The 13,565-nt window shown below is 36.7% G+C and overlaps 1 protein-coding gene and 1 long non-coding RNA gene across 3 annotated transcripts in view; one reads left to right on the top strand and one right to left on the bottom strand.

Annotated features, from left to right (window-relative positions):
- Positions 1–1,664: 1,664 nt before the first annotated feature.
- Positions 1,665–13,565, bottom strand: part of SLC1A4 (solute carrier family 1 member 4) — a 35,236-nt gene continuing 23,335 nt past the window's right edge. The window contains exons 6-10 of one of the 2 annotated variants that reach the window (XM_034432442.3): positions 11,661–11,894; positions 10,909–11,103; positions 10,009–10,143; positions 8,586–8,748; positions 1,665–4,816 (exon numbers count right to left, since the gene is read on the bottom strand). In XM_034432442.3, coding sequence (XP_034288333.1) covers positions 4,793–4,816; positions 8,586–8,748; positions 10,009–10,143; positions 10,909–11,103; positions 11,661–11,894 — 751 coding nt within the window. In that variant the 3' untranslated portion in view covers positions 1,665–4,792. Of the gene's footprint in view, positions 4,817–7,782; positions 8,749–10,008; positions 10,144–10,908; positions 11,104–11,660; positions 11,895–13,565 lie in introns of those variants that run through there. The other variant, XM_034432441.3, reaches the window with a different exon arrangement.
- LOC148116707 (uncharacterized) lies at positions 6,935–9,219 on the top strand. The gene is made up of 2 exons (XR_015731233.1): positions 6,935–7,762; positions 8,685–9,219. It is a non-coding gene; the product is annotated as an uncharacterized LOC148116707 (long non-coding RNA).

The raw sequence follows: 13,565 nt of genomic DNA, 5'->3' as shown, positions 1-13,565 counted from the left end.
AAGATTCCATTATCCCTCTTTTAATAAAAGAATGCTTCCCTTTATATTTGGTTGTGTCTTTGTTATTATGGTATGTAACATTATTTCCCACAATAATGCTAGGAAAAATGTATATATTTCCAGCTTGTTCCTTTTGTGCCTACCAATAATGATAAAATCTCATATCCAAAAAGATTTTGCTCAATGTCAGATGAATTGACACAGCCAGGTTCTGCAACAACTGAGCTATATGAATATTAATCACAATTCAGTTGTATGAATATTGCATAGATTGTGTAGAAAGCATGCAGACCTCCTTTTTGTGGTTACAGAACTCACTGCTGGCCAAATTTATTTGGTGGACAGAACCTCATTATGTCTAGTCCTCCATATGTTGCATTTAGACCACCATTCCAGGGTAAGATTTAGCTGCATTTAATTCCGAGTTTCAATTAACAGATTGTCAAGTGGCTTGCAAGTGTCAGAAAATGCAACTTTTGGTTAAGAACGCTCCTTGTCTTACAGTCCCAAAGACAGATTACTGACTCTTCTGCTATTTAGCATATTTTTTGGACTATAAGGCGCACTTCCTCCCCCAAAAGTGGGTGGAAATGTCTGTGCATCTTATAGAGCTAATATTGTGGGGGGAGGGGGTTGGTGTGGCGCCAATCAGATGTTCTAGGCGGCAGCAATTGCCGCCGCTGCCCATTCGCTGGCAATTGGTGGTGAACGGGCTGCAGCAAGCAGTTAACTTGTCATGGTTAACAGGCTGTGGTGAACGGGTGGCAGCGATCCCTGCCGCCTAGAACAACTGATTGGCAGTATTCCAGGAGGCAAATCCAATAATCAACCAGCTGCTTGGCGGCAAAGGCTCCAGTGGTCCCCTCCAGTGGGGCTCCAGTGATCCCCTCCAGCGGCAGCAGCTCAGCTGTTGACTAGTGTTGCCGCAACGGAGTGAAGCCCTGATGAGCCACATGCTGAAGCTGACCAGGCTGTTTGCTCAAGGACGCTAGCCAGATGAATACCGGATGGATGCTGGAAGGCAGAGGCAGATTTTTTTTTTCCTCCTCTAAAGCTAATGTGCATCTTATAGTCTGGAGCCTCTTATAGTCAATACCTACATATAGCTGGCTTGACTAAAGCAGCAGTATTCCTTACAAGTAACCTTCTATAGAAAAGATAAATCTGAGGTTCTGTAGTGATGAAAGCCTTGACATGAAAAGAATTTAACCTCTTTCCTGGGCCTGTTTTTGTCCTTATAATGCTGACTCTGCCCCTTTTGAAATACCCTGTGAAGAGATGGGTTATTTGTATTGCACCCCACAGTGGCTCTTAGCAACACCCAGAGGTGGCTAGATAAATATCCATTATCATAACTCTGATTATGAAAATGTCAGAATATACTATCAGGTTCTATGAAGTTTGGAACCTGGCATGTATTTATGATGGTTGCAGTGTTCCGGGATCATATGATCACCTTTTGAAACGTTTTGACAAGCAAAGTTAATGGGGAATCTAGATTCATTTAATAACTGTGGCAAAAAAAATCATAAAATTGTGCAAACTCACTTAACAACTCACCTACCAATGGAAATTTCAGGTTTAATTGTGATTCTAAAGTAAGGACTACCTGTAATGTTACACAATGGAATGCATATTCTTTTTCCAATAATGACAAATGTTCATTCAGTCTAAAGGGTTTTTATTTCAGATTCAGAAAAACTCTGAATAATTAACACAAGATTCACTGAATTTTGAGTTACAAAATAATTAAACAATTCTCTGCACTGCTTTCCACCAAAACAGCTAGGAACGGTTGGAGGTTTTTAGAAGTGGAAAAACAGTATGAACTCTAGTCACATATTTATTTTCATTTTTTTATATACATATACACATTTTATCCTTGATAGTGATGACAACCTTACAGAGCTGTATGATCAAAATTAGGAGCATGCAAAATGTTTCAAATCTGAACTACTTCCAGTCGAAATTCCCATCTCAAGAGTGAAATGAGTTGTTTTTATTATTTTCAATACAATTTTTACAATTTTTGAAAATTGGAAGTACAATATTTCCAAAACAACTAAACACTCTCATTTTGCCTTTGAAACATTTTGAATCTTTCACATTCGAAGTGGGATGCTCCAAAGTCAAAATGATTTGAATTTGAAATATTCTGCATGCCCACAAACAAAATACATATTGAGAACATTACATTCAGAGACAGAAAACAATACTTAGAAAATGGAGTGGTTAGCTGTTGCTGACATACATTATTCTATAATCCTGATAAAGCTTACAATGCTTTATCTGATTTCAGATTTGAAATCTAACATTTATAATCCTGTAAAATAGAACAGACAATGTGTTTTCTCAGGAATTCAGATCCAGGGCTAAACTAAGCATCTAACTAAGGATCTTGAGAAGAAATACATGAGATGAACAGCACTGTGAATAAAACACAGGTAAAGCAGCACTTTAGGTACAACACAATAAGGCAGGTGGTGTCATCATCGCTCATGTCTAAAATCATAAAGTGTAGATTTCCTTATCCTACACAGATTCCAGATTGTTCAGTCTCCACCTTTGTATTATGCAGCCATTCATTTTCATTACAGCAAAGCACGTCCACATTCTACTTGACTTTGATTAAAAACGTCAGTACAGAAAGACACAAGTGGCACTGTAGGGCAGTATAATCTATCACTAGCATTTGAGTTGAAGAGTATTGTAAGAGACACAGTTTAAAGATACATATTAATGAAAGCTAATCAGAAGAGCTCACTGTAACTGTAAATACAGAACCATATTTCTCCTCATTAACAGACAGCTTAGTTGCTCTAAATGATTCCATTAATTGGGGGAGGGGCTGTTGAATATTAAGGTAAACTAGAAGTATAGTAGCCAATTTAATGTGATAACCGTTCCATCTGGTCATAAGAATTTTATTCAGGTCTCAGTAGAAGCTGACATTCAGCTGTGCCAGTGAGAAAAATAAGAAAGCTTCTCAACGTTGTAAAAAAAATAGATCCTGTTTGATGATTCCTCGTGTGAGGTAATCTCCCCTAGCATTATATTGAGTAATCAGAGCATTTCTGCATCTAGTTTTGGCACTATTGCCACAGCAATACTGCCCTCCTTATTTTCACAGTGACATTTTTCTTCGACAATTCAAGCCAATGTTATTTTACTAAGCTCTCCAAAATCTCAAATCACCAACTTATTTGTCAAGGACCCCAGGGATAGGTAGTTTAGGCCCACCACCCAAAGTTTTCCTCTCTCCTTGTTCTTAAGCAACTACAGGAAAAGGCAAAGACAGCAGTGGGAATCTGATATTGGAGTAACAGCTGGGGTCTTTTTAGAGTTTTTGTTGGAGGGGGGGACATGTTTAAAAGTCAGCAAGGGAACGCACTGATGGTTCAGTGTAAATTCTGGGAATGGTTGCATGAGAATAAACACAATGAAGATTCAACACAAAGTCCAATTAGAGGAATATCCTTTTTTAGCCAACCTAAAAAAATGGAATAGCAAGAGGAAAAAATACAAGCTGATAGCCTATTTTTAATTTTAGTGTTAAGATGGAATTTGGGAGGAGGATGCAAACTTTCACAACAAAATCTGCTGTGCTGTATTTGTGCCTAGAATGTCAGGATTTTTTAAAAAGCTGATCACCCAGTTCAAATATATATAATTATTTTCCAGCTTTGTTTTACCTGTTCATAGTAACTTGAAACACATGTTAGCACACAGAATATAAATCTATAAATCTCCATCTCATTCCTGCTTATAGTCAGCATGATTCTCCTACAATTTTCAGCAGCCCAATTTCAGAGTTCCTAAAATGCTGCACAACAGATTTTTTTAAATTGTAATCAATCCTCTGCTTTATTTTTAAATTTTGATTTCCTTCCACATTCCCCATCTAGATAAATTAATGAACATTTCATTCTAGTGGTTTAAACTCATCTGACTGAAATGAGAAAAATGGAAAAACAGAAAAGTGAAATATAACACACTGCAATGGACACCTGAAAAACTAGAATTTGTAGACTGCAAGTGCTGATATGATACATTAGGAAGGAGCAGTTTAAATAGTCAAGATTGCTGGCATCCTTTGAAGTAATCTTTATGCCACCGAAATCAATAAGGGAGGCATTAAAACTCAATAGTGTAGCATATGTTTTACCCACACAAAGTCCTAGGAGTAAATTCCTGATGTCTCTTAATTTAAAGTAATAATAATAATAATGTATCTTATACAATATAGACTCTAACATAGTCTATGTCATTTTCCTTTATAGGCATTATTTTTTAGGTGTTACTGAGTTTCAAGCAATATGATACTTCAACCTGAAGATAGCTCTATCATCCACATGCATAAAAACCCAGTTACGTTTACTCGTTAGCAGAGTACAAAAGGACATATTTCTCAATGGGAACCGGACAGGGGCAGGAAGGATATGCTAACCTTGGATTTGGTCCAGGGATTGTCCAAAAGATAAAGAAAAAATAATCAGTAATGAAAAATACCTGTTCTACTCAGTTTCCTTGTCTTTGCCATTTTGATTTTCCTCCAGACAAAAAAAACCCAACTTTTTGTACCATTAGTAAAGAATCTGATAAAAGAAAAGGCAATATTATTTTATAAAACAAAGCAGGTGTAGAACATTGGTTCACTTTCTTTAATTATGCTGGTACTGACCCAAGATCTGACATGACGAGGCTATTGAGAAGCACCTGCTTTCTCTCTTTTTTTTTTCTCTCTCTCTCTCTCTTTTTTCTTTTTCTGGCTACTATTGTCAATAAGTTGCTGTCAAACCAGTCTTCGGTTCAGCCACTATAAAAATATGAAAAAAAAAAAAATAGGTTTACTATACCTAAAAGAGATCCCCAATAGCATTTTTACTGTGAGCAGTAATCAAAGCACTCAATCAATCTGGCTTTTCCATTTGATAGAATTTGCTACTTAAACCCCTGACACTGGTACTGTACAGTATATTCACTCTTAATACTGTGCGTGTTAGGTAAGTCACATTTCTGGTGGTAACACCCAAGAGCACCTTTGATTAGCGCTTCCTAATCTTTGTGGTCATTAATGGCAAGTTGTATTTTGAGAGGCAGGCAGGTTGTACTGTCAATCAAGGCTCATAGATATTTTTCTTTCCAATATCCCTACTCTTGCTGGAGCAAAGGTCTGGTTGACTCAATAATCACTAGGATTATATTATTAAAAACCCCTTAAATAAAATATTACTAATCTGCTAAAGAAGATATTATTAGTCCTCTCCAAGGCATATTTTTTTACATAGCAGATTTTTGTAAAAGAAAAAGATGTGCTTAACTGGGATCTTAAGAGGCGTTCTTTGGGTATGTTCTTTTAGTGAGAACTAAAATTACATATCTGCACTTGCAACTCCTTTTTGCACTTCCTACTCAATTTCTGCTTTCCAGTGCCTAAACCTGAAATATTATGTACAGTTTACAGTCATGCCTCCTCAAAAGTTACATTAAAATGACAGAAAAAGCTGAGCAAGAATTCCTTTCTCTATAGAGAAAAAATCACTATGTCTGGAGTTTTACAGCTTAGGAAAAAAAGATTAAGGGGGAAAGGCATGAAGGCATTATGAAACTATTCCACGGTGAAATAAGTGAACAAGGAGAAATTTCATTTGTCTCACACAATACTAAAAACAATACTTTCATCCAATGAAAATAAAAGTTGGGAGGTTCAAGATCCACAGCTGACTTTACTGATTTTGAAATCCTGCACAAACATTGTTACTACTGCTCAAAGTGTGCTAAATCAGTTGCAGGAAGCAAATCAGTATTCTATGTGCTGATTAATTATTTCCTACACACCTATGCAAGTGGGTAAAATGGAATATAATTCACAAATTCCAAAACAAGATACAAAATGATGCCAAGATAAAGAGAAATAGTTTCTTTCTCTATGAGCAAATCCTCTAAAATAGTATTTTTCACATTTGGGAATGTTAAGGTGTGTCGACTTCAATTCCCAGAATTCCCTAGCCAGCTGGCTGGAGAATTCTGGGAATTGGAGTCCACACATCTTAAAGTTCCCAAATATGAAAAACACTGCTGTAAAGAAATCTAAGTGCTTTTCTACCACTAAAAGTCAATCTAGTCAGCCAGTTCAAAGCTGCTCTTTTGTAAGAACGCCTCTTTCCTGAAAATGTACGCTCAGCAACTGAAACAAAGGATAGATGCAATCTTATGACTTAATGATTATCTAACTGAAAAGTAATAGGATTATCTAGATTATGACTCTGTTGCAAGAGGACCTGGCATTATGACTGGCAGCAATACAAACAGGTCAGGTTTAACTGACTGGCCTGCCCAAAGGATAGAGATTACTGTGTCAGCATTTGTAACATCAATTGGTAAGAATACTTCATAATGTGTTTGTCTAGTTAATACGGGAAGAGAAAAGATACCTTTTGTGTGGGCACATATTTATTATGTGCCCACACTGAAAGAATAAGTACAGTGGGATAAACATATAACCCATTCTAAAGGCTTCCTTTATAGTTATATAAAGTTGCTTTGTAATTTATAAGGACAAAAGTTGTTGTTTCTGGAAAGGTAAATATTTATCAAAACAATACCTTGCCCTTCAACCAAAGGTGTTTATGATTAAAATCTGACGACTCCTCTTTTTTTTTTTATTTGTATTAATTCCACTTACTTTATTGTAAATTCCAAATTTGGAGTTCACCAGATTGAAAATGGCAAATTAGGACAAATGGCATAACATGCTAAGAATTCTGGAAACTGGAGTTGTGGCCCATCTGGGAGGCACCAGGTGAGTTGTCTTTTCCTGCCCCAAAGTTAATTTTGCAGGGAGGAAATTATAACATATTATATCCTTTTGAAAAAGATTTTCATACTGGGACAACGGCAAGTAATATTCCAAACAACTTTAAATAATGGAATTGAATTTCTGACAGCCAGAAAAATATCTGAATAGCATCTCTTATGCAAGGAGAGTTAAAGGGCAGAATTGTGTGATTACTTGTCATCACATATCCTCTTGAAAGCAATGGTGGAGTGAGGGGAAAAGTAACAAATGAAGCTTCATAATTACCAGGCCACATTTAAGCACCTATTTAAATGTACTTTTATGTAGACTTTTTGAAGCTTAAAACTGGATATTCTATATATGTTTTTTACCCACATTCGCAATATGATTTTATTTGTTATGCATAAAGAAAAAAAATATTGGTCATTATGACACCGGGCACTAAATAAGCATGGAGTTAATCTGTTCAGGAATTGATAGAAACACACTTCAAATACTTTTTGGTCTTGGGGAAATAAGCAGCATACTACTATATCAGATATAGCCTGTTCTTTTGATAAACAATTTGTTTTTAGGTCCAGTTATGGATGCTCATTATAGATACAATATCCACTAGGTGTATTGGGCCTATAAATCTGAAAATTCTAGCCAGCCTTCCATTGCCAATAGAAAGTCCCAATTTGGGACAGTTCTAAGCAGAAAACATTAAAAGCTATAAGCAATACAATATGCTAATCTAGAACAAAGATAATTTCTTGCAGCACCACCAGCAGACATGACATCAAACTAGGAAACGTAAATCAATTCCTGCTAGTATATATTCATCCTGGCCACTCATTGATATTTCTTTCCAGGAACAACAATCAAGCATTATTATAAATTGCTGAGAGTGTCTCAAAAGCAATTTAAGCTTCCTCTGAAAGAAACAATTATGAAGGCTGCAACCAACTTTTGAAGAGAAAGGTAATGGTTCAACTTCTTGCTTTCTTTTTTGGTCCAGTAAGGTTTGATTTACAGGTGCTTTGCTTGGTTCAAGAAGAGAGCAATAAATTACAATGGTCCTTTTTAGGCTAATCTGGATTGGTGGCCATTAACTATATATATCTGATAACATATTAGTTCAATTCTATTCTCCTTCAAAAAGGTTTGCTTCTCTGATTTATCCAACTAGAACAAAGAGCAATAGTTTGGTTAGGTCCCACAAACTATGGCTATCAATCAAAATAAACTGATCCCTTAAGAATACCTTTCAAATATAGTCATGCAGGCTCGATGCAGTAAAATTACAAGAAACTCCATTTCATTCCTGTATAACTTCAGTTAACAAGACATTCCCAAAATCTCTGAAATTTCATAGTCTATCTTTTAAAGTGGGCTTTAAATTTTATTTCATAGCAAAAAGAAATTTTCTAGGATGACTATCATTCACTCATTACATTTGTCTTGCATGTTACTCCTATACACACAAGGATGCAGCAGCACTTTTTGTACCAACTTTTGTACCAAAAGTTTTCATTCTTGTCTCTCTCACACAAACACACATACAGAAACTTGCACATATTTTGTAGTCTGTGGCTGTTACCACTGTTTTCTGTGCCATCAGACTGGAAGAGAATATACCTGCTTAAACTCAGGGGCCATTCAGACTCTATTAAACAAGTACTTTCTAAATGAAAATGCCCACAAAGTTCTCTCCACTCTTTTATATTCATAGGACTGATTCATTAGATGTTGGATCTTGAGAGCTAGATGGTGGAGGGGTGACGGCTTGAACCTTGTGTGTTACCAGAGGTGATGTTTCCCCATCAGCTTTGATGTTTGGAATGGCTTCTACATGGACATCACTAAGTTCTGTGTCTTTCTCCTTCGTTTCTTTTGGATTCAGATAATCAAGAATACCTGCTCCAAAGGCATCACCTTCGACGTTGACAACTGTTGTGGTCCGGTCCCTGATCAATAGGGAAAACACGGAAACGTTTTCACTGGTGTTAATGAAATGCATCTGTAAACATTTGCAGAGACTCAACCTACCTTTAAAAGCAACAGATTTGAGAAGTGTCATTTGCCACCCTCTATATTAACAGTAATCTGTGTTCAAGACTGAAGACATCAAAAAGCACAGCAGGCAAAGGTGCTTTTTAAAAAGCAGACAGCTCTGCCCTATTCTCTGTAAGCAAAATTAAGATCAGAAGCTCAACCTGAACGGTTTGCTGAAGGAGACTGTACTACCATCAGTCAGTCATTTCTCCTGGCCAGCAAGATGGGCATTTCCTTTTTTGCCGGAGTACATGATTGTAAAATTGGGGACTGAACCCAAGGCAACTCTTTTTGAGACCCTACCTCCAATTTTAAACATACCCCACCAAGATTTTTTACCATCTTTCTGAAGAAAAAAAAAATTAAACAAATACTACATCCATTTTGGGAAGTTTTGATATTTCAACAGTTTTCTTGGAGCGAAACTCCGTTTCTTGTTTACCATAATTCTGTCCATCCTTTTCCTGACATACGAGGAACATTAACATTCCTTACATTTGATTGGAATGTAGCTTTTACAGCAGTTATGGCTGACCCCAAATATAAATACTTGTGCCTCTCTTTCACTTCATGCCACAAAACAAAAACCCCACTGCAAAATATACTGCTCAAAAAAATAAAGGGAACACAAGCAGAAGACATCCGAGATCTGAATGAATGAAATAGCCTTATTAAATACTTTGTTCTTTACATACAGTAGTTTATACACTGCTCAAACAACTAAAGGAAACACAAAACTACTGTATGTAACGAACAAAGTATTTAATAAGGCTATTTCATTCATTCAGATCTCGGATGTCTTCTGCTTGTGTTCCCTTTATTTTTTTGAGCAGTGTATTCCCCCCCCCCCCCCCGCCAAGAAGAAGGAAGTAATTTTTATGCCATGGGATGCATGGTTTTTAATAGCCAATTTCCTCTGCTTATCCCACTTTCAACTTCAAAGAACTTTTGTGATAATCGGAATGGAAAAAGATGCAAATCAAAAATTTAGAGCAGTGAGTTTCTTACTCCCTTCAGCAGCAATCAACAAATTCTGCTGTGTGATTTGCAACTGCTCTCTTCTTGATGAAAGTACTTTTTAAAGGTTGCCCCTACAAGGGGTTATTAAGATCCTTGATATTTTGACAACCATCATATCCGAAGAGCCAACATGCACACATTTATATACTTACACAATCCAGTCCACAGCCAATATGAGAGAGATGTCATTTGTGGGAAGTCCAATAGCTTCCAAGATAATAGCTATGGTTAGAACTCCTCCAGCTGGAATTCCAGCAGCTCCCACACTGGAAGCAGTGGCAGTAACCCTGTCAGAAAATTAATTTTGGCTATGCTGAAATTTCATTTACCTATTAAAATAACACAGAATCATATGCAAAGTTTATTTTCTGTACTCGGGAATCTTTCTTTCATTCTACTTTGTTTCCCTGAAAATAAGACATCCCCCGATAATAATCCCAATCGGGCTTTTGAGCGCAAGCACTAAAATAAGCTCTCCCCCCCCGAAAATAAACCTTTTCCGAAAATATTTAAACGCATGCGCAACAAGTCCCCACCATTTCCTCTGGTTAGAGTTAGGGAGACAGAGCTGGAAATCAGGTAAAATTCAGGCCAAGCGATTATTTCGGGGTTCAAAAAATATAAGACAGGGTCTTAATTTCAGGGAAACACAGTATACATTGATGCCACACATTGGTGATAAGACTGTACCACTTGCCATTGTGCATCCTGCAAATCAGCTTAATTGTAGTTGCATCAAGTTTGGGTGAGCAACTGATCGAAATTACTAAAATGATTCAGAAGTGACTTAATGACATATCTTCTTGCTGCTTCCTTTTGCTTTGCCACCCACAGCACTGTCAAGCCAAGTATCCCTTTATGTTCTTATTCTCTGTATCACAATAAACTATAATCTCCTTAGAAGGAGAAAAGTGCGACTCCTTTCAGCATTTCCCTAAAGGATATAATTTGCAAATGATGCTTCAACCAAAGTGCAATGCGGCAGGCTAGAAAGAGTCGAATTGTTTCTCTGATTTTTCTGATGCATCTGAGCAGCTGACACTATCACTTACAGAATGGTAAAGATCTGTCCAATATTGAGGTCGACGTTGTTCAGTTGAGCAATAAAGACAGCAGCTATACACTGGAAAATAGCAGCTCCATCCATATTCACAGTAGCCCCAATAGGCAAAATAAATCTACTAATCCTTTTGTCTACTTTGTTGTTATCTTCAATGCATTTGATCATTGATGGAAGAGTTGCAGAGCTAGATGTGATCAAGGAAGAAGCATAAGAACGTCAAGTCCAGCAATGTTCCTACAGCCCAAAATATAAGCATTTGTCTGTCAGCCTAAAGAGATAATGTAACATTCCAGATAAGTGCTGTTCCTGAAAATTAGGACAAAAGATTCTACTTTATTCATTTCCAAAACAAATGCCTGAATCTTATGAGAAAAAATAAAAAGGGAGTTTTATTACACATTTTTATTATTATGTCCATTTCAAGTTCTATTATGTCTGGTTTAAAGAAACATTTTTACAGTCAGCCACCTTAGTATTCTCAAGTTGTCTCTCTCCCCACCCTGTAAGATACAATAATATTAAATATTATAATATTATATTATTATAATATTAAAACCTTTGCCATCAAGCCATATTTTACCATACAGCAACACAGACTATCTACACTCCATTCTAAATGTCTGCCTTATATTTTAATAAATGTAGAATCCCTTGTTTTATAAGAAAAACCGAGTTACAATATTACTCTAAATTTGAACAATGTCATCCTCATTTCAGAAATAGAAGCAAAAGTCTACCAACCTGGAACAAGTAGCAAATGCTGTGGTGAAAGGAGTTATAAGTCCTAACAGAAAAGTGAAAGGGTTTTTGCGTGTAACTGCAAAATAAATAAGGGGTAAAATAATCCCTCCATGAATAACATGGCCAAGAATTGATGCAAAGATGTATTTTCCAAGGCTTGTCACCAGCAGCATAATGTTATCCATTTCCACAATCTTGCTTCCAACTAGAAATGTAATGCCAAGTGGTACATACCTGAAAAGGAAGCACTGAGTGTTACATTGAATGATAAATAACATTCTAATTTTTGACAGAATGAAAATGAAAAAGTCAGTGATTTCTGAAACCCACACTAAGGGCCTCAATAAAGAATAGACATTAGATTGTCATACAAAATTTCCCTCGGTAAATTGAATCTTTATCTCTTTTTCTGTTGTGGGACATTCATCTGCACATTTGCTACTATCCTTAGAGAGAACCAATTAAATTTAATGAATTAAAGAATCTCCAGTGAACACAACATGTATTTCATATTCAAAGGATAATGGTGTGAATGAGGGCTATTTTCATAAATAATGGTTTAAGTAATATGTTAGGATGAGCAGAGAAGTGAATGGTATAAAAAAATGATCAAATCAGAAGAGTCAGTTTTTGAGTTGAACATTTGTAAATTGAAGAAACAGTAGATTAATTTGGTCCAACCTAGATTTTGTTCAGCGGACAGAGGTGGCTTTTGAATATGGAAAGACAGAAGCATGAGAAAGATGGAAATTACCACCTTTATTGTGGAGATTTCCCAGGGCAAAAAAGCACAAGAATTGCCTAACTTCTAGTTCTTGGTCTGAGGAATTTGTGCAGTGAAGTGATGGCTTGAATGACAAACCAATTGAGTGGCAATGAAAAGCAGAGTTCTAACCATGATGGTGTTCTAGCAGAAGTCATGAGTTAGAAGGACCCCCAAATAATGAATCTGACCATTCAGATACAACACTGGTACTGACAGTTAGCCCTAATGTCCAAACAGCAACTCATTTGAGTTCAGCTTAGTCTGTTCTCTCTCATCCAGATTCTTACAGTCTCCAGACATTTGGATAGGATGTCAACAGCATCTTCCTATGCCCCAAAAGTGACAATGTTAAAGTTGGTATATTATCAACACATTGATTATACCACACTCCAAATGCCAAAAAATCACTTCTGTGGCACTCCACATATGTCATTGGGTCAATCTGGCACACCCCACAATTTACTGAACAAGCAGAATCGCTGCAAAATAGGGCCTGCAGTCTCAGATTCTTGTAGGGCAGCCAGTAAGATACTATGGCTGATTGCATTGAAAGCCATTGCTTGCAGTTTTCCAAAGTCTTCCAAAGTTTTTACTAACGCAGACCTTTTAATCAGCATTCAGCCATTTCAAGAATTGTGCAAATGCTCCCAACGTCAAGCCAATATCACAAATCTAAAGTGATTAGAATAAAAAATAAAAAAAAGATGGCTAATTAAAAAAAAATTCCAAAATGCCCAACCAATTTTAAAGAAAAAATAGGTATCCATATGGCAATAGTCATAGAAGACCCGACTAAAAATATTTCATCAAGTCAGGCTACCACTTTCCTATCCTACTCAGGAAAGCAGAAAACTTCTTTTTATAAAGCAACACCTGAAGGTCTCTCTGAAAATGGCAGTGATACGGTATGAAGTGGAGTGAATTTGCCAGAGTCCCAAGCAGGGGTGAAATGCTCCCGGTTCGGACCAGATCGCTTGATCTGGTAGCGATGGCGGCAGGTGGTTCGGAGAACCGGTAGCAAAAATCCCTGCGTGCCCCCCCATGCCCAGCTAAGCCGCACGATCATCAGAGGATTTTTTTTTAACTTTTAAAAGCATTTTTCTACAACTTCTGCTGAAAAAATGCTTTTAAAAGTAAAA

The sequence above is a fragment of the Pantherophis guttatus genome, chromosome 1 (genome assembly GCF_059756535.1).
Source record: "Pantherophis guttatus breed Tessera chromosome 1, ASM5975653v1, whole genome shotgun sequence".
Taxonomy (NCBI): Eukaryota; Metazoa; Chordata; class Lepidosauria; order Squamata; family Colubridae; genus Pantherophis; species Pantherophis guttatus.
Note: the sequence above shows the minus strand (reverse complement) of the source record. Positions and strands in the feature narration are given on the sequence as shown.